This window comes from Battus philenor, unplaced genomic scaffold (assembly GCF_028537555.1).
Source record: "Battus philenor isolate CCGP_79_NKW_IND1 unplaced genomic scaffold, ilBatPhil1.0.hap1 SCAF_18, whole genome shotgun sequence".
Taxonomy (NCBI): domain Eukaryota; kingdom Metazoa; phylum Arthropoda; class Insecta; order Lepidoptera; family Papilionidae; genus Battus; species Battus philenor.
In genome coordinates this window covers 10387177-10408095 of record NW_027181680.1, presented here as the reverse complement: position 1 = coordinate 10408095, position 20919 = coordinate 10387177, and the positions used below count along the sequence as shown (strand labels likewise).

At 32.2% G+C, this 20919-nt stretch overlaps 1 protein-coding gene across 2 annotated transcripts in view; it reads left to right on the top strand.

Annotated features, from left to right (window-relative positions):
* The window catches only part of LOC137920166 (fibroblast growth factor receptor homolog 1-like), a 115201-nt gene that overhangs the window by 37413 nt on the left and 56869 nt on the right, over nucleotides 1–20919 (top strand). For both annotated transcript variants that reach the window (XM_068763419.1, XM_068763420.1), the window contains exon 2: nucleotides 11970–12117. In XM_068763419.1, coding sequence (XP_068619520.1) covers nucleotides 12015–12117 — 103 coding nt within the window. In that variant the 5' untranslated portion in view covers nucleotides 11970–12014. The remainder of the gene's footprint in view (nucleotides 1–11969; nucleotides 12118–20919) is intronic.

Sequence of the window (20919 nt, the reverse complement as noted above, 5' to 3'; positions counted from 1 at the left end):
ACAAGGATGATTTACAATGACCACTTATGAATCAAGCTACATGGCAACGCTACGTGAGAGAATCAGGGGCACCAGAACCGACTGGAGCATGACCACGATTACTGTGACAATAGTTCACGAATGAGAAGTTTCTATGGTATTGTTGTTGTGCAATAAGACCACCCATTATTCTTCTTTGTTTACTATTTTGCACATATATATATATATATATATATATATGTATATATATATATGTATATATATATATATGTATGTATGTGTATATATATATATATTTATATATATATATATATATATATTCAGCGTGTACAATAAAGAGAATTAAAAAAAAAACATAATTGTTGTTTGTTGGCTATATGCAGATATTCTATTCTGTAGAATCTTCACAAGACTCATTAATTATTAGATAGCATCAATAACAATATGTTAATGCCGCTAATGCTATTTAAGATAAATGATTAAATCGTTTAATTTTACTTAGCTTTGAATTACTGTAAATTGTTGATAGCGATACATAAGTTACTTGTGTACTAACTTTCTTGTGTTTAAATGCGAAGATAATTCCTAAATAGATTTAATGATAATCTGTATACACAGGGTGTTTGTTCATCGGTACAGTATATCCTTTGCCGTCAATTAGTGTATGGAACAGCCAAAAAAAAATCAACGAGTTCAGAAATAATAAATAACTTAACGATAAAATAATTAAAAAGCGATTTAAAAATTCGGATTATAAATGTCAAACTTTGTACTGCCATAAGTAATTGGTATGTCATATTCCATTAGAGAAAATAAATATTTCAGAGTGTTCAAATTATATAGAGTGGTGCGAAAAATGCATAAAATCCTAAAAGTTTTTATTTACAAACAGTGAGCTATACATTCATTCTTATAAAACTTTTACATCTATAATCAACCACCCTGTATAGCCTTGAAGAATCATAAAGGTGAACTTCTATCGTCTGTTACATTTTGCATTAAAAGTCTCGACAGTTGCCACATCAAATATAAACGAACAGTTTGCACCAAACCACATTACGGCTGACCTGTTCATAAACATGCCAAGTTTTACAAAATACAGAAATAGAGCGATTCGTTTACAATTTGATCAAATGCATGAACATACGTTAAATCTGATCGTCGAATAAAATTAACCCTTCATAGGGTGCTTTATTTTTTTTTATTCATATATTTCGATTTTCAAAATTTTATTTACTGTATGTAAAACACTACAGTAAAAAATAGCAGATGTCATCATCATTATGTCAGACGACAGACGCGCACAGCAAGACATAGGTCTCCCCAAAGCTTGTCTCGATGACAGGTCGTGCGCTGCCTGCATCTAGCGACCTTTACTATGTCGCCAGTCCACTTAGAAGAGCGCCTGCCTACGTCGTTCTCCTGCAAATTTCCTAATTTCTGATTCGAGCTCGCTACGAAGCTTCGAGGTAAGCCTGTTGCTCTCTGGATGACCTTGAGCTTGCCTATATAAGCCATTGTAAGCAACCAGTGCAGTCTGCAAATCGGCATTAATGATATACTAAATAAGTTATCAAATAGTACGATTTTAGGATTCTCTAACTCCCTCTCTTTTTACCACTCTAATATTCCGTGGTATGGGTTCATATGGTATGATATTGTATAATAAAAGTGGCAGTGAACAGGACACATCGACCGTGCAACCGACACCCGTTGAGGCAAGAAGGTTTTCGAGTGGAGACTACGAGCCGGTAGACGCGGCGTGGGGCAATCCTATTAGATGGAGCGGCGACATGCTTAAGATCACGGGAAGTGGCTGGACGCGGGCGTCTCAACACTGGTCATAGTGGCAATATTTGAGAGAGGCTCTTGCCTAGTGATGGGCATATCAGCCGCTATGAAAACGAAGAAGACTCCATATATAATAACGTAATCAGGTCTCCATTGAAAGCAAAAATATATTATTTTAAATCTAATAGAACAAGGTTTGTCTAAAGCCAGAGAAATACATATATAATTCATTGCAGAAGAACTATGCAATGTAACGTCCTTATTTTCTATCTTAAGTGATACGCCACTTAGCTCTCGAGAACGACTTTTATAGAGCTCAGTTACTATTAAACAAGGCGATCGATTGATTGGCTTGATTTATGACCTCATAATTCACTTTTCTATACATCAAGTTTAATTGAGGTACTTGTTTTATGGTCATGTTTAAGTTAGACTAAGTACAGACAGTTATAGATGTGAAATTGTTAAATCTTACATACGTCTAGGATGAATTACCTAAAAGTAATCGACGATTCATCAGTTGCAACAGTAGTTCGTCAGATTTTTTGATAAAACTGTATTAGTGAACATATCTAAATTTTTTGATAAAAATGTACTAGTAGAAATACGTCACATCATTTGACATAAATGCGCCAGTAATAAAACCTAATCTTTTTTGTTAAAACTGTGCCGATAGTACTTTGTCAAAGTATTTAATAAAACTGTACCACGAGGAGCAACTCTCAGTTTTTGATGAAACTATACCAGTAGCAGTCAGTCAAAGTATTTAACAAAACTATGCCCTTAGGAGCAATTCACAGTTTTTGACGAAACTGTACAAGTGACAGTTCGTCAAAGTATTTAATAAAACTGTGCAAGTAGAAGTAACTTAATGATTTTGTTTAAACTGTATTAATAGAAATATGTAAAATTATTTGATAAATCTGTACTAGTTTTAAAGTATGGTCATTCTTTATTTAACAAAATTCATCTGAGAAAGCAACAAGTGTACGGTACGTGAATTGTATAATTACTATTGTGTACATATACATTATTAGCCACGTAACGTTCCTATTGTTAGGACACAAGCTTCATCACGTAGAGAAAGTACGGTAATCCACTATGCCTATTGCGAATTAGTGTGGTATGAATATTGCAGTTCATGTTTTTCTACCGATTTTGGTCAGGTGTAAGGAATTTTACGCAAATCGGATAAATAATATAAAGCCAAGTAAAATATGTAAATATGAATTAAAATTAGTCGCCAAAAGTTTTGCTAAGCGAATACTCGACGAACGGTTTGTTGTTGACTGATATTCGTTTCAATAATTCGTTTAAAACAGAGGTGAGCAACCTTTTTAATAAACGTTACAATTTACATTTTAAAACCGTTTGGCTGGCCGCATATAAAGTAACACTCGTTAATAATGTATAAAACGTCATTTATACACATTAAAACTGAAAATGGAAAATTAAAAAAGTAATGTTTTATATACCATACTCAATTGAAAAAAATCGCGCAGACGCATCGCGTTCGTATGCATGTTCGAACAATTGAATTGAGAAAGTCGATAAAATAATTTTAATTTTCGAAATGATAGGCGGACCGCATAAACTTATTTAAGAGTCGCTTGTTGATCATCCCTGGTTTAAAACAACACTTTTCTTTACCCATATTAGCCATAACCAGTGGCGTAGCTAGGGGGTGGCGAGCGTGGTGGCCGCACCAGGCACCACAAGCAAGGGGGGCACCAAATTTGAAAATAATTTTTTTAAATTTTTTTTTGAATTATGAATAATGAAATGTTAAAAGAAAGATGAAAACGATAATTTAAAGTAAATAACATAAAAATAATATCGAATTTTACTATTTTTGTGCTAAAAAAGTTGTTAAATAATATGAACATAAAAAAAAAGTAAACGGTTACAAAAATATAATATACACAGTATTTAATAAGCCTTTCATTCGCAAAACACATAGTGTTTTTTAAAAGGGCCCTAAATGACAAAATAATAAATTATTACATTTTTGCAAGATTATTTAATGATAAATAGATTAAATAATCTTGCAATAATGTCAATAGAACATGAACTAGTCGACACTATTGATTTTGAAAATGTGATTAATAACTGTGCAGGCCAAAAAGCGAGGAATGTTCGTTTTTAAATTTTCCCAATAAATTTTATTAAGATTTAATGTTATTTTATATATATTTATTATTATTTGAACCAAAAAAAATTATATATTAACTACATTCTGTTCTGAATTTTGAAATTATTTAGACTCTTTAGGGGGGGGGGGGGGCATCAAGCCCCAATCTGCTCCAGGCCCCAAATACCATAGCTACGCCACTGGCCATAACGTAAATTAAAACCTCTATTAGAAGCTTTCAAATATTTAAGTCAAATTAAACCATAAGGCGACGTGTTAGTATATAATGACTCAAAAAAATTGTGTACGCTATTTTTCCTCCCATAAAAACCACGCAGTAAATTAAAATACCTATCCCGTTAAACATTTGAAATTCAAAAAAAAACATAAATATCATTATAATGTAAATATAATGATATTATTACTAAAGTCATGGAGTGTATGAAACAGAAAATTGATTTTTGTAAGTAATTATTGTTAGTTAAGATAATATCATCAAAAAATCAATAGGAATTAACATTCCGAAATACGTTCTTTTTGTTTATTTATTTGAATGCGACACACCAAGTAATTAGTAGTTTTGTAAGTACGCGATCTAAGAGTTTGGCGGAATCTCAATTGAGGTGAAATATCTAAAGTAATGGTCTCTAAGGATAAAGATAAGTACACAGCCTTTAGCACTCTATCATCTTAAACCAGATGAAGCTGACTTTAAAAGCATTATTCATCGTTGGAAAACAAAAGAGAGAAAAAAGGTTAGGAACACCGCCAACATAAAATATTGTAACTGGCCAGTTAAAACTACAGTTTTTCTAAAAGCTACGAAACATCGTTTAAATCTCATTAAAAGCGAAATAAATTTCGCCAGATTTACATGGGTTCCAGTGAGCGGCCCCAGCGTCATAAAGACACTCGAAGCGAAACGGTTCCTTAAGTCAGTCGGTCTAAAGTAATGAATTATCTATTAATAGATCGTCATATAAATAGCCGGGCAGGCCAGACTTTGTGGGATTAAGTTAATACTTTGTTTCAAGACAAATGTAAGAACGGGGGACCGCAGTTGTTCGTAAACGAAGGGGGTAAATAAAAGTTTATTTTAAAATTTCATCTCGATCCAAAAACTCTTCCAAGTTTAGTAAATCACATAAACCATGATTTATTTTCAATAACATATGTATTTCCACTTTAATTGAAAAAGAAATTTGTATTAAAATATTACGATCATACTTATGTTTATAACTTCACTGAATTATTCTTTTTACGATTTAATTTGCAATGTTAATGCTTCCACTGTTTTTGGCACGGCTGTCTGTTATTTATCCAAAAACTCTGCGAGGATAAAAAAAGAAACATTTACATGGAGCACAGATAATGCAAGTTCATCGTATCGACCGTTTTCCCGCGCGGCCAAACGCCACAGAGTATATATACCGGGCGCTAGCAACGAGGTGCTGGCAGGAAGTTTACGCAGCACGTGCGCGAGCTTCCTTGCACAGGATGTTTTAAAATCCACACGACTCCAATCGGCACTGCGGCCGTTTCGATTAGAATTGCGAATCGGCGCACGTGTGTTAGTTACTAATGTACTTATTTACACCATTACCACTTTATTTTTTAAACGACGATTGCTTATTTATTTATAGACATTAAGCTTTGGTCAATGGTATTTTTTATCCATATTTGCAAAAATATTCAATTAATTACGGGCAACGCAATTCAATTAATTGTGGCAATTTTTTATCACCAGGTGTGATGATGATAAATCAATTAATGTCGAAAATTAATAATGCATTAGATGTGTTGATAGACGTTTTACTGTCTTAACTTATATATAATAAATTCGATCCATAACATATAAAACAATAATTATTTCTGAAACATAATGTTTGTCTTTATGATTTTTGATACACAACACCGCTAGAATTTTGGCGTGTAAATAAATCATGTTGATGCTTTTCTAACACGGGAATAGTTTACTTACAATTAGATACATGAAAAAAAATTGATTTTAAATCTTGAAGCAGCAAATCCTCGACTGCCTTTGCAATTTATTTACAGTCGTTGCAAATCATGTTGTACGTGAAATTATATTTTTTTTTAAATAAATGAATAACATCAAAGTAATGCTCAAGTTATAGCGTTCGTAATTTATAATCTACGTAAATATAAATATTTAAATAGATTATAAATTACGCTAAATTTAAAAACGTATAATTACGTTATTCGATACGTTAATGCGTATTCGAAATTTTCGTCCAATTATATACCGATTTTCTTGCAATGTTTTCTTCACGCTTTAATTACGGCGAAGTTATATAATTCATACAAAATATATTGAACATACTTCAAACGTAGGTAAGTAATAGCCATTATCTACTGAACTATCACAGTTCATAAATATGTATATTGTACCTGGCATTTTGGAATATATTTCTTTTTACACAAGACCGGAGAGACTGGGTTATTGGCACTTACGATTTCTGCGGACTTGAGGAGACAGTTTCTTAGCCGGCGGAAGGCTCTTAGCCTAAACCTAGCTTGTGGGCCTACTTGGGAGCCTCAGGTTGGGTTGCTGTATCATATGCAATATTACCGTATTGGATCGTAGAGGATATCTTGCGACGGAAATATTAGTCTTTTATAAACACAATCGGTTACAACTGCTCTATTTACACAGAGTATAAATATCATTTTCCACATGTTTCCAGTGAAATATATTTCTGACGTGCCAAATCAAATGCCGTCTGCTACAAATTTTCCATAAAAAATCTAAAGCATAAAGCGAACGTAGAAACGTTGTAAATTTTCCTTCACTTGTCTCAACATAATCACGGTGAACCAAAAAAGGACTGGCAGATTACTTGAATTAGGAATTATATTCACCGCACTATTTTCCGTTCGGACATTTGATTGTTTGTTGACTCAACCGATGCGGTTGACGTCGAGTGTAATTTGCGGTCAAATGGTATGATTGCGGTTGAATTGAAATCATTTTGGATGCGCCAACTGCTCACTGAATTAACTGCAGTATTTATTATTTATAACCTAGCGCCTAATGTACATTACATTTGTTATAATTAGAGAGGCTGTTTGGTTCATTTACGCTAATCAAAAATTAACACATTTATCATAAGATTATGTTTTTAAATACCTATCTCTCGTTATTCTCTGTCATCGTGTTATCAAATATATACGACATTTGATTTATGTAATGATCTATTATTAATGTTTTTACCATCTTAACTGACACTGTCAGACTTAATAGTCTTTATGTATTGCATGAATAACTTGTGTCTCACTTATTTAATAACAACTTCGCTTAATAATGCCTTACCTAATGACGATGTAACTTGCGATCAGATTCTCATGTTATTCTCACCGATAGCCAGCTTAGATCAGATTGGCTGAGCTGATTTATATAGGAACACTAAAACCCTATAACTACATCTACAAAATACAATATTAATGAAGAAAATATTTACCAAGGCTATTTTCAAAGATTTTACAGCTTCGAACAAGGAAACTTGAAAGTCGCTTTTCAGACCGAGTACAAAGTTTAAAATTTAATTTGACTAGTAATTATAGTAATTGCGGTATGTATCGATTTTTAATAAGATAATCATAATATTTATAATTTATCATGTCTGAAACAAAGCAGTTAGTTTTGAATATGTTTAAAAAACAGGTTTATAAACCTGTACATTACAAAATAGTATATATATACATATATACATATATATATATATATATATATGTATCAAACAACACATCTAAAAGTAATGTATGTTTATTATTGCAATATAACAAATTACTTTTTAGGATAATTTTTTTTAACAATTTTTTACATTTATCGAAAATCTAAAAAATACATATATAATCATTTAAATTTAAAAAATCCCTTATAATTAATACACAAATAGTGAATTACATAAGATTGTATTCCGGAATTGAACCCGCGGCATATGGTCGCAAGTCTGTCTTCTACATCTGGGTTACTACAGTTCAAGATTAAATAAGTAAATATATATAATTTATCATCTAAAACATATTACTCCGTTGCCAAAACGGGATAGATATGAAAGAAATTTGATTTAATATACAAAACTTTTTTCGGTAATAAATTAGTTCTTAAAAGTTTTATAACGAATAACGATGTTATTTTGTCAGTAACTCAATATTAACGTCTCTTCTGATCTTATTTCAAAGTAACCGAGGGGTTATTTGTCATTTTAAAACTGTCAGATCAAAATATTTAACTAAATAATGTCGACTCTAGTAAAAAGACTTTTTAGTTATAACGTCAAATACAATTATTAATTAATATAAGTCTGAAATAAAATTAAACAAGAGCCGAACATCCTTTATGTGGAGCAGTGTTTACTAACATTAATACAAAAAACCGCCGCGCGCGCCATCTGTTGTAAGCGTTCGGGGACCGCGTTATATAACTATTTGTTTTACAAACAAACTACGGAGGCGCCCGGCTGCTTGATGTACCCACATCTGGGATAGGCAGCGTTAAATTGCATTAAACCTATCGTAAAGATCAGTGAACTAAGCTATGATTGGTAGTATTAAATAACATGGACTAAATTCTTGATTTATTTGTTTATATATAAAGGCACATGACACAGGATACAGTCATTCATCATAATTATCATCACCATCACCATTTAAGATGTAAGTCATCCATTGCTAGAGTCCACACCATATATTTTTAATACGACTGTTGGAAACAGTCTGCATCCAGTCTTCTGATCATTTAACATAAAGTCGATGTAAAAAACCAAATAGTTTATGAATTTTTGAATAATAAATGAAAAGAAGTTGAGTGGTATTACTATGTATAAACAGCATCATTAAACAAAGGATAACTAATAAATATAACAATATTATATGATATCGAAATATTTTCGTTCTTGAGACTTTACTAGTAATGATTATAATTGTAAATCTTCGACGTCAATGTCATTAAACATTTGTACATAATCTTATTTTGTTAAATACAATACACCCGTTCCAAACGATGTCTGGTATGTAGTGACGTTTTAAATATTACTTCGTAATAACAAAATTAGGCAAATAAAAAAAAATTATTTAAAATAAGTTATCCGCAGATTAAAAATTTCATCTGTGTTCAATACAAATTAATAATAACAAAATACAAACACTTCTAATTTTGTTACCGCTGTTTCGATTTATAAAATTCATAAAAAAAGTTTCTTTTGCTATTGCTTCTAGTTTAATTCCTATTACACAATTGTTAATAATCCTAGACAAAATTAAACTATTATTTCTCTATGGCATATTTTTTTAACATTGTAAAAATACAAGTATAAGGTTTTTTTTTTAATTTTACACTAAAACTAAAACAACAAAGAGATTTAGACGTTTGTAAAATTCGTACGCCAGTAACACTTACGCAGCGTTCACAGAGTAAATAAATTTACACATCATTTATATATGTCACAGATTATAAACGTTATCTAGCCCCTCTGTTAGAAATAAATCATCCGTAAAAAGCGTCGTTGAAAGAGCTATTTTTAAACTGTAGCTACGTAACAATAAAATGCGTAATCTAACCCTTCGAATAGTTGATGTATCCATTTTTAAATATGGCCCAGGTTAACCCTTCAACGCTATGATATACTACTCCGGGGCACGTGTTATACGGCCCAATGAAAAGTAACATTAAACAGGAGTTGTATGAAGAAACAAAGATATTCTGACATCCCTTTTATATGCCTAATCTATTTATGTTTATGATGGATCATAAAGATGTAGTTATTTCACGCGCGTTGCGTTATTCTTGGATGATGAAAAGGAAATTAAATCAAAATGTAAAGAAAAGTACAAAGAGATCTAGCAAAATGACGAAATGTGTTTTAGCTAAGTGTACGCGTGTTTATTCTAATTAATATTTTTGAAAACATTCATATACTTGTTCTATATTCAAAGTCCAATTCTGTTAACATCATTTTTTATGTCCAGTCGATATATTTACCCCTTCAAAAGATATAGATAGGTGAATAAGAAAAACAAAAAAGCTATAACATTGTGCTTAACGCCATCTATAAGACTAATAGATGACAGAAAACAAACAGAATTATTATTCATAATTACGTATTAATCACACAGGATGATTGAAAATAGTTGTAAAAGCTTTAAAGGGAATGTATAGTTAAAATGCTGTCAATTAATGGTACATCCTATCCAAAATTCAATTGTTTCGAAAATTATAAATAATATAACAAGGAAAAGCGTTTTAATGATTCGGATTACTATATATTAAAATCTTCGTTATTATTTAATATCTGTTCTCTGCAGACTTCGTACTATCTGAATTAATTGACCAGTCGCATTCCTAAATCAAAAAAAATGTAACGTATTTCAAAGTTATCGCTTTATACAGAGTAACATTTTCTAAAAAAATACCACTTCTTTAAAGCTTTTACACTTATTTCCTATCACTCTATATAAAGTCTTATAAAACTGACCATATACATTTGTATAAAAAACCCGCGAAATATCAAAATCGAAACTTTATAATCTTGTTAATAAAAAATGTTACACATATGGATACAACATAACTATACTATGCTTTCATTCGATACTATTCTGAAGCCATGAAGCTGTTAATAGTACACATTTAAGATGCAAATGGGACACCAAATGTATTTATAACATCATCCCCTTTCATTAACCCATTATGGAACGTTGAATTAAAAAGCCCGTGTATTTTATAAGCTTGTTTATTTCCACGTTTAATTTTACGCGGTGCCAACGAACTCTCCGAATCGGTGCAAGGACCGGACGATAAAATTATGTATAAAGTTACGGAAATTCAGAAACTGCATTAAAATGTTGGACGGGACGCGGGCACTGCTAAATCAGACTTAAATCAGTCCCAATTTTATGATGTCACTCATTCCACAAATTTGTAACCTAATCGAAACGCATTAGGGTTTTAAATTAGGAGAAAATACGACTTTCAGTCGCCCACTGAAGGTTTAACGGTCATCCTACACCTCAACCAATGTATATCTGAAGCCATAAAAACGCTATTTTTTTTTCGTTACATTTCACGTGCTATAGCTATGAGAACGTACGCTATTTTGTTTTGATGGATGAATTTTCAGGAGCAATTTATTCATCACGGCCGAGACGTAAAGGGAATGCGTTTTGACGTTTATTAGTTTTCACGCACCCTGTATTTCAGAGGTTACGGCTCTGCAGCGAAGTTTGTGCATTACGTATAGAATTTAATAGCATTTGATTGTAAGTGGTATTTATTTTTGGGTTCGTTACAGATGTTTCGCTAGTGCAGGCGATTGTATTTTCGGACAAAATTTCGTCATCCGTCCAATTATACAGCAATCAGAATAACTGTCCCATTTTAACGCTAGACGCATTTCGCATGGCTGTTTAATTTTATTTTATTCGGAACTCTTGCAAAATTAGTCACAATATTTATTTTAGTTTTGTTGTCATTGCATTTCTGTACCTAGTCTTTATACTGATTTTAATAAAACATTAGTTTTTAAAAAAATGAATATATAGTTTTATATAAAATTTAGTATAAATTGCCTAAAACGTTAATGCGTAGTACAAGATTATTAGTGAATGTAATAGATAAAGTAAGCAAAAACGTTTATACAATTTTCTTTCTATGCTAGCAGACTTTGTACTGTCGGTACTTATTAGCTTGTCGCAATTCAATAATAAATCTTATTCAGAATGATAACTTAATTGATGAGAAATGAGCTATCTTGTGTATTGCACCTTTAAAGATTTTACATGTATAACAAAACATCATGTATACGTTTCACTATATAAATAAATAAACACTATTTAAGGACACTTTTAATAATAATTTAAAGTCAAGATATTATCATAATAAGTTTGGTGACTCATACTCTGACCATTGAGCAAAGCGACTATCAAAATCATATTGTCATCAGTTCGTAAACAAATTGTATTTTCTTACTTACAGAGAGTCCATTTGTACTAAAAATATAGTAATAAATTGCAATAAAAACATTGTAAATTGTTCGTCGCATTGTTTCAGAACCAAATGGATCCCAATAAGACAAGTTGAAATTCTCCGTGAAATATGAAGCGCTCCGCCATTGCTTTTTGGCGCGAAATGTCAATCGCTGTCACATTATCTCTCGTCGCTTTGGCAAGCGTTGCTTCGGCCAGAGACATCGTTTTAGGTGAGTACAAATTTTAATTTTTAATCTATCATTTATAAAAATACAATTATTACTTAATGATGCATTATAATTATGAAACACGTCAATTCGTTCATGTTCTATAGTATATACCAATAACCAGATATTTAATGTGTATAAGATCACGTCTACGAATTTAAAGGTCCCATTGCCAAAAAAACACTTAACCCAAAATTTAACAATGGCCCAATACGTACTCGTACAGAATTTATATAAGCTTTATTAAATAGGAAATCATTTATTTCGTATTCCCAACATCGTTACAAGTATATATTAACTAAAATCTTCGAGGCATTGTGAAGAATTTGAAATTTTGGACGGCGTGCGGTATTGCATTTAAATTAATCGTGTAGAAACCTACATCGATGTTATGCATCGATATTTTGGCAATCGGAAAGGATATCTTTCGCCCTATTGTTATTCAAAGCGAAGGTACTGTGGCGCCATTATAATATTATAATACGATATATCGATTCTAATCTTTTAATATTTCGAAACGATTGACCCTTTTGTTCGACTGTTAAATATTGCAATCTTTGAATATTTAATTAGATCTTTACCTTTTTTTTCGACGTATAATGTGCACAAATTTGCTCGGAACCAGCCCTTTTAAACTTGACAAATTTACAATTTACATCTTTTTTTAATATAATTAGCAAAAAAGATATATTTTAAGAACTATAATTATATCGTCTATTTTAAAAAAAGAATTGTTTTTTTTCGTCGACGAATTTAAAATTCATCTTCATCATCACCATATCAGCTAACAGACGCCCTCTATAAGGCTTAAGCCTCCAAAGATCACAACAACTGTAACAAATTAAAACAATAATCCACGAATTTACTCCCAAAATAAAGACAGCGGAAAGGGTAATCCCTTCACGGGGACAAATCGATTGTAGCACAACCCCTCATTTGGTACTCATTACTACGCCGGATGCTTAGACAATTATGAATATGACCAGCGAAGCGGGACCCATTGCTTTCTTTTGACGTCCGTGATCCGGAGTTATCTTGTTACCAACGGCTCGAGGCCGGGGTCGTGTGTCGTTGGTCGTTATGAATTATTAAACGCGACATCCCGGCTGTAGCGGGCAGCCAATCGGCTTTACTTGACTTAAATTGATCTTTTTTTTTAATAAAGCCCGATGTTTTTTATTTACGTACTTTACATCTCTCCTACGCTTCTTAATGCTTCACCGCATACCTATGTTCTAACGCATAATAAAATTAGTTATATTTCAACGAAAAAAAAAATATAGTATTAACCTGTTCAATTTTACTTATTGTAGATATAGTGCGGAGTCTGTCTTCGTAATTTTTGTCGTAGCAAGTTATACTACGTTTTTTTACAAACCCATATTAATTTTATTTACGTACTTTACATCATCTCTAGGCTTAATGGTTTGCTGTCAGTCTATGTTCTATCGCGTTATAAGAACGATTAGTTACATATTCATTCGATGTTATTAAAAGTCGTGCGTTTTAAAATATTTTTTTGGAAATTATTTTCCTTTTTCAAACAGTAGTAAAGTAATTGTACAAAGTAAACCTTTTTGAATATATTTCATATGCGGTTGAAGTACCTAAATAATAACATTATTATTACTTAAGCGCTATGAGTATGTGTAAATCAAAAGAGAGTAGTTGAGATAGAATACTTTGTTGCTGATAATAAATGTTTATAGCAAGCAAATGAATAAAGCCAGTTGTACATACGTGTTTCATCGTCAAAATCGACGGTTAATACAGTCTATGGTAGGTACGAGCTATGTTAGCCAAGCGCTAGAGGACTGAGACTTGTAATCGTAGGTCGCGGGTTCGTTTTCTGGGATACGATTTTATATAATTCACACTTTGTGCTTTAATTACTGGATTGCCACTGTTCACAAAGAAGTTTACAAAGAGCTGCGTCTTCTGCATACCATATTACCACACTTGGCAGTGTGGAAGTTATAGTATATCCCTCTCTAGATATGTTTATGGGAGGCCTATGCCATGTAGTGGGCGTTAATAGGCTGAAACGACGGTAGTAGATTCGGTTATCAAATAAACATGGGAGCTTGTTTCCATTTACGCCGTGCCTGATACCCTGCGATCCGCATCTTTTCGTTCTTTATTTCGTGTTTGATATATAGTATGCAAGAATAATCGTTTTCTTGTAAGGATTTATAGCAGGATCGTCTGTAGCATGACGCTGAAAAATCCCACCTAAACTTTACAGTGTTATGTACAAGTTTGCACGTTGTCTTAACCGTTCGGCTATCACGCCGTATGTGTTTCTGCGTGGACAACAGGTAAATTAATAATTATTTAGTAAATACATATTTTCCTTTTAAAATAGATGAGAAGCTACTGTTTTTAAAAGAAAACTTTTTCTCGCTATCGTATAATATACGTTCAAAGATAGAACTATAATATCTACACAATAAAAAACAGTAAAAAATAATAATCATCATTCAAACATTACTATCTCGTAAATCGTAAATCTTTCGTAGGGGAACACGCGCACGTTTCCTATATTTGTTCAGGATCAAATTTGGTTGCAGGCGCCTCTAAGATCGCGGAATGCCATCTCTGTAAATATTTACGGGGCTCTCGGATTGTTGGATATTAGCACAGATAAGTTGCGATGAACCGACTCTGTTCCGGCTCCAACGATGCGTTGGCATAAAACAGATATGGATTACAAAGTGCTTATTGTGTTTTAAGTTATGCAACGGAAGTAATAGTTTTGACTGCCAACGTGTAGCCTATATCCCCTCTTCTTACCCGCCCTACACAGATGGATTTATTTTTATTAAGCTAACCACAACTTATACCAGTGTTTCGCAACTTTTGTGCCATGCTCCCCCTAAAATAATAAAATACCTAAAATTCTTACACTCCCCTGGAGGTATCATTAGAATGATATACGTAATTTTTATATCAAAGCGAAAGGATACTCGTGTTGAATCTATTTTCGAATTTCCCTCTTAACAATGAATTTTCCCCATGTGGAGCATAGTAACAATAATATAATAACATTCCCAATGTGGGAAACATTAGTAAACACTGCCTTATACAGTACTAATTAATAAATTTTGCTTATCGTCTATTCTTTTTTCAGAGTATACTCTAGCCTGAAGTTTATCATCATTATTTCAGCCGAAAGACGCCCACAGACCAACAAAAACTTTCCACATAGTTTTCCAATAAGATCTGTAGAAAGCAGTTTACATGCTATCTTAACAAGATCATCGGTCCACCTCTTGGTTGGATGTGCGCTTGGTTTGTGGTCTTCACTATAGAGTAGCCCTCCTACTACTCCTCCCTACTGCAGGAGGACCTACTGCAGCTTTATATATTTTTGCCAAAAAAATTGTCCAATATACCAATAAAATATAAACAATCTTGAGTTGAGTATCTTACGATGATGAATAATAAATGAATACGACAACGTATTTCGATAAGCGTGTTGTGTTCAACACAGACGTTCGTTGCGACCAAGCACAACTGTCAATAAGTCATCGTGATAGTCTTTGGGAGAAGCCTATGCTTTACAGCGGACGTTCATCGGTTGAAAAGAAGGAGAAGAGAAGATTATGATCACTAAATACATAAATTAAAATAGCTTAGTCTTTTTAAAGTTAAAAAAAAAACTCGACAACCTTTACCCAGGAAAAAAAGGATGTTTTATGAATATATTTTTTTTATTTACCGCGGAACATGGATTTCGCGCGGAATAACAATAAAGCGAGGCGGCGACGGAAGTCGGCGCCTTTGGCCGGCCGTCGCGCCCGGCGCATCCTACGGGCATTCATCATATCAAGGCATCATGGACACGACCGCCATTTGCAATACACTGGGAAAATCGTGATTATCCACCGTGCCGTGACGTCCTTACACAGCCTTGGACCCGGGCTAACCCCCATTTGTATTCCACGCGCCGTGCATTGTGAAAAGCCTCTCACAATGGATGAGGATTGCTTTTATCGTCTTACGAGCGTTTGTTCTAGCCACCCAGTTCATTATCCCGCTTTTATTGCTACAGCAGGACATCGTTATTGAATAAGATGGTTTCCATATTTCAAATATAAAATCGATAAAATTTAAACATTAACTCGCACTTTTGAATGGGTAATTATTTTAAGATTATAAGTAGTAATGCTCAGAAAGCTGATCGGTAGAAAAGAGCTGGTCGAAAATTCATCAGATATTTAATTAATATTTTATATTGTACACGTTAAAAATAGATGCATAAGTGCATTATAGTAAAGAAAAATTAAAATCTTAATCTTATCACACCAGGCAATTTCTTTTAGTAAGAAAACAGTGCAAGTATAAATAACAGGTAGTCAACCTTTACATATAGACAAAAGACATATATAAACATACATACCTATGTATGTAACATATATACTTAACTACTTAACATAAATAAATACGATTTTATACATAATTATGAATAGAATAATATATAATAACATCAAACTGATGGATCGCATTTGGCTCAGAAAGAGTAAAGGAACAAAAGTAAACAAAAAATTCAACAGTTGTTCTTTTCATATAAAACATGTGAAGTCAAAAAATCAAATTCACCATCTCTATTTTCAAAACTTGAGATACCGTTCGGTTGTGAGCGATTTTAATTATGATGACCACGAATGTCGCGGTGTATACAGAGTAAAATAATTAGAAAAACAAACATGAATTTATTATTAAATTTATGCCATTAATCTCTGCAAGGTATTTGAATAACGAACTTAACGTTTCAGTCATGATGGTGAAGATCCACACACACACTATCCGATAAATTTATTATTTTCATCATTGTTTCCAATTTTAATACGCAGTGATTTACACGAAATTAAAATTGTATTTTTGAATTTAACTAGTGCTATTTAGTTAACTAATCGCATTACAATATTAAATAACAACGTTGCTATCACTTTTGAGAAATATTGACAGAACTAGGACAAAATTTCTTTGCATTCCCTTTTCAAAAGTTTAAATTCGAACAACGGAAATTTAAAATGGCGTCCGAGGCGTTGCATTATCGGGCGCTCCATTTTCTTTCAGTTGTAAAAGTTTTATTGTATAACTCCTAAATGGAGCGGGCGAAAAACTATTTATTTCTCTTTCAACTATAAAATTTTTACGGCGCTTTAAGCATCATCTCCACTTCTGTTCGCTATATACTCCGGTTGCACTGGATCTGTTTATTTAGTCTCCGTTGGGGGTTTTTATAGATGTCAAATGTATTACGTCCCATTAAAACGGGTGTTCCTCTAAACAATCGGCTGCGGTAGGCTAATGGCCTGCGATGGAAGAGCCATGAAACTTTCGACTTTTATGTTGTTATGTTAATATTCTTTTCTTTAACTTCCCTTAATTCTACTTTAAATTTATTATCATTAATCGCCAATTTTCTATTATTTTTATGCATGATAATGTACTTTAATATTCAACTATATCTAAATTGTAGTGGATATACAGATTGGTTGCTTATAGGTGCAAAAACTTTAAAGGGGTGCATAGGTAGGTATGAATCTATAGCTCATTTGTCAGAAAAAAGGTTTTACATCTATTTCGAATCACAATATTTCCTATTTCAAGTCATCTCTCACAAATATGTGTTATTTAGTTTATATAGATTACTTTTAGTTTAAGAATTTTTCTTAAATAAAAATAGCCTAAGTTACTTCTTATAACATTAGCTACCTGCCGGAACAAACAGACCGACGGAGAAAATGTAAAACAAGAATTTTTGGCATATTTACCGTATGTGCAATCATGCAGTTATTTTAATGTTACAAACAGACACTCTAATTTCATTTATTTATGAAAATTAATTAAGTTTCTCTATTGAAATGCGACAAACCGAAAACTGCCAATACCATTAATTTTAATACGTAGTAATTCCAATTTAGAAAACTCTTACTATATTTTAATTACGTCATTTATTTTTGATGTACTATGCCACAATTGTCAGCAAATTAGCTATACAATCATCCCTTTAAAGCTTTTATACCAATATCCCAACACCCTTTGTATTATTTACTAGCAAATGTAAATTTAGCTTGAAAATAACAATAGCATATAAATGATAAAATAAAAGTAATTTTTAATTTAAATATGCTCTGTTAGAGAACATGTTCAAAATACATAATTATAATAAAGACATACGAAATAATAAAACAATGTAATTGTAAGTGATGTGAAGACATTTAAAATGAAGTGAGGCGTTGATGTATTTTCACGCGAAGCTGCGGAGGAGCACAAGAATGCAAGAAAATTTGTCAGATCGTATCACGATAACATCGCAAGTGTGAAACCTCATAAATTAAAGTTGTTTTGTAACAAAACCTGCCTTTCAGATGTTAACATGCACGCGAATATGACTCTTACGGTTATGCGATAAGGATCATTATATTTTACATGATCATATGCAAACAGACGACTTGGGGTTGTCAAAACGAATGTTTATATTAAAGCTCTATGAATCACCTAAGCTGGTTCAATTTTTAATTCTTATTTTTAATGTGGACTCTTTATACTTTAGAGTTAGAGTAATAGTATAAAAAGTCTAAATTAAAAATTGCATACTTAATACTATACAGATTACTATAAAGTAATAAATATATATATGTATATAGATATATGTACATATATAATAAAAGTATTAAGTAATGTTATAGTAAACAAAAACTAACTTCGTTTATCTTTTGTAACGAAAAATAATATTGCCAATTTTTATTTACACTCGGCAATTAAATTAATTATAAATTTGCTATAATAAACTATATGAGTAACGGAACGAACAGCTTAATTTGATTGCATATATATATAAGAGATATATATGTTAGAGGCCAATTCAACTGTGGTCATTGTATGGCTGAAACGAAAAAAATTTAAAATCAATAAATTTCACAGACATTATTTTTATAATACAAATAATATACTTGTGAAATTTATATGCATATATATATATATATATATATATATATATATATATATTTATGTGTGTGTATATGTATATTTCATGGGTGATTATATTCATATATCGCTCTGTAATATGTATTTTTTCTATTGGAATAAGACAGGCTAATAATTTCTGACAATATGATGTCTACGTAAACAGATAATAAACAATAATTAATTTTTATATGCAGTGATCCGAATTTTTTTTCTTATGATTAATTTATTCATTAATTCTAAAACTATTTATTTTTGAATAAAGGTGTACCATTGTTTATTCACCTTTCTATAGCTGTTACACCAAGAACCAATTACCTTATATACACAACTTCATACAGGAGTTTCGCTGTGATATCGAATCAAAAATGAAGAGATTCGCAGATGAACCAAGATTACTGACGTAGTCCAAAATTTAATGGTCTTAAGTAGCAATGGGCGGACACATGAGACATGCGACGGGTGGCAGTTGAGGTCGAAAGGTTGTCGTGTAGCGACCACGAGCCAGTAGACGTGGCTTAGGTAGCCTTCCTTGATATCTTTAGGGAAGAAAAAAGTACATATACATAAATAAATAGATAATGATTTCACATATTAATACAGTGCTGTGCAGCTTTATATATCAATTCAAAAAAATTCATAAAAATTATCTAATATAACAATAAAATATAAACAATCTTGAGTATCTTACGATGATGAATGATAAATGAGTACAACAACGTATTTCGATAAGCGTGTTGTGTTCAACACAGCCGTTTGTTGCGACCGAGCACAGCTGTCAATAAGTCATTTATTCGATGTGCTCTTCACATTGAGAACGTACTTCGCTGTCCTGTAAATGACTGAAAGCTATCGTAATTATTCACATATTATTTACATTTATCATAAAAATTATCCCTGACACACCGTGATTCCTGGCAAATAGGATAAATCAAATATCGCTACTAGAATAAAGTCGTAAAGGAATAGCAAAGATCATTTTATTACCACCATCATTATCATTGCCACTGTCCAAGTGGCATTTGCGGATTTTGCAGGTTTGAATCTTTGAATTATTTTCGTAAAACTTAGGGGATGTTGCTATTGTACGTAAAACAAAGCAAAATCTGACGCGGCGAACGATCCACGCACGCGCAGCCCTCTGTAAACATTTACCGCACTATGATATGAGGCACAGTTCATTGCGCTCGCAGATCTATATTTGTGATCGGTAGGGAAACTATACCGTTTCTATCGCTGTTTAACGAGCTAGACTAAGGCTTAGCGAATTCGAAATATAAATTTATACAGGGTGATTTGTTAAAGCGGTAAATGCTTTAAAGGGGGTAAATGCATGATTAATTTTCTATCAATTAATGTATTTAAACCCTTTCAAAAATCGTCAAAGGTTTCATAAAAATAAATAATGTAATGATAGTATAGTAAGAAAGAGCTTTTCAACATTCTGATTATTACATATTAAAATTAATTATTATTTACCTTTTTTAATTAACCTATATATCCCATAGACTAATGCGTTTTACGAAAGAGGTACACAGAATTAAACATCAGTTAGGATCCCAACAAGTGCAAGTAATATAAAAACTTTTTGCTTAATACGCAGGATATATTCTAAAATTTCCAAAACCATATCACGCCTGTCACGCCAATCGTATCTAAAAGCCAAAACGTTTTACTAATTTCACTTGCTAATAAAGCACGAACTTTAAACTGACATCAAAGCTTTTAATGATTCCTCGAAGACTTTTTCCACGTCCCTCCGTAATGGGTCGAACCAAAGCACCATTATCATAACAGCGAATCGCCCTGTCGACGCCGTCCGAACCG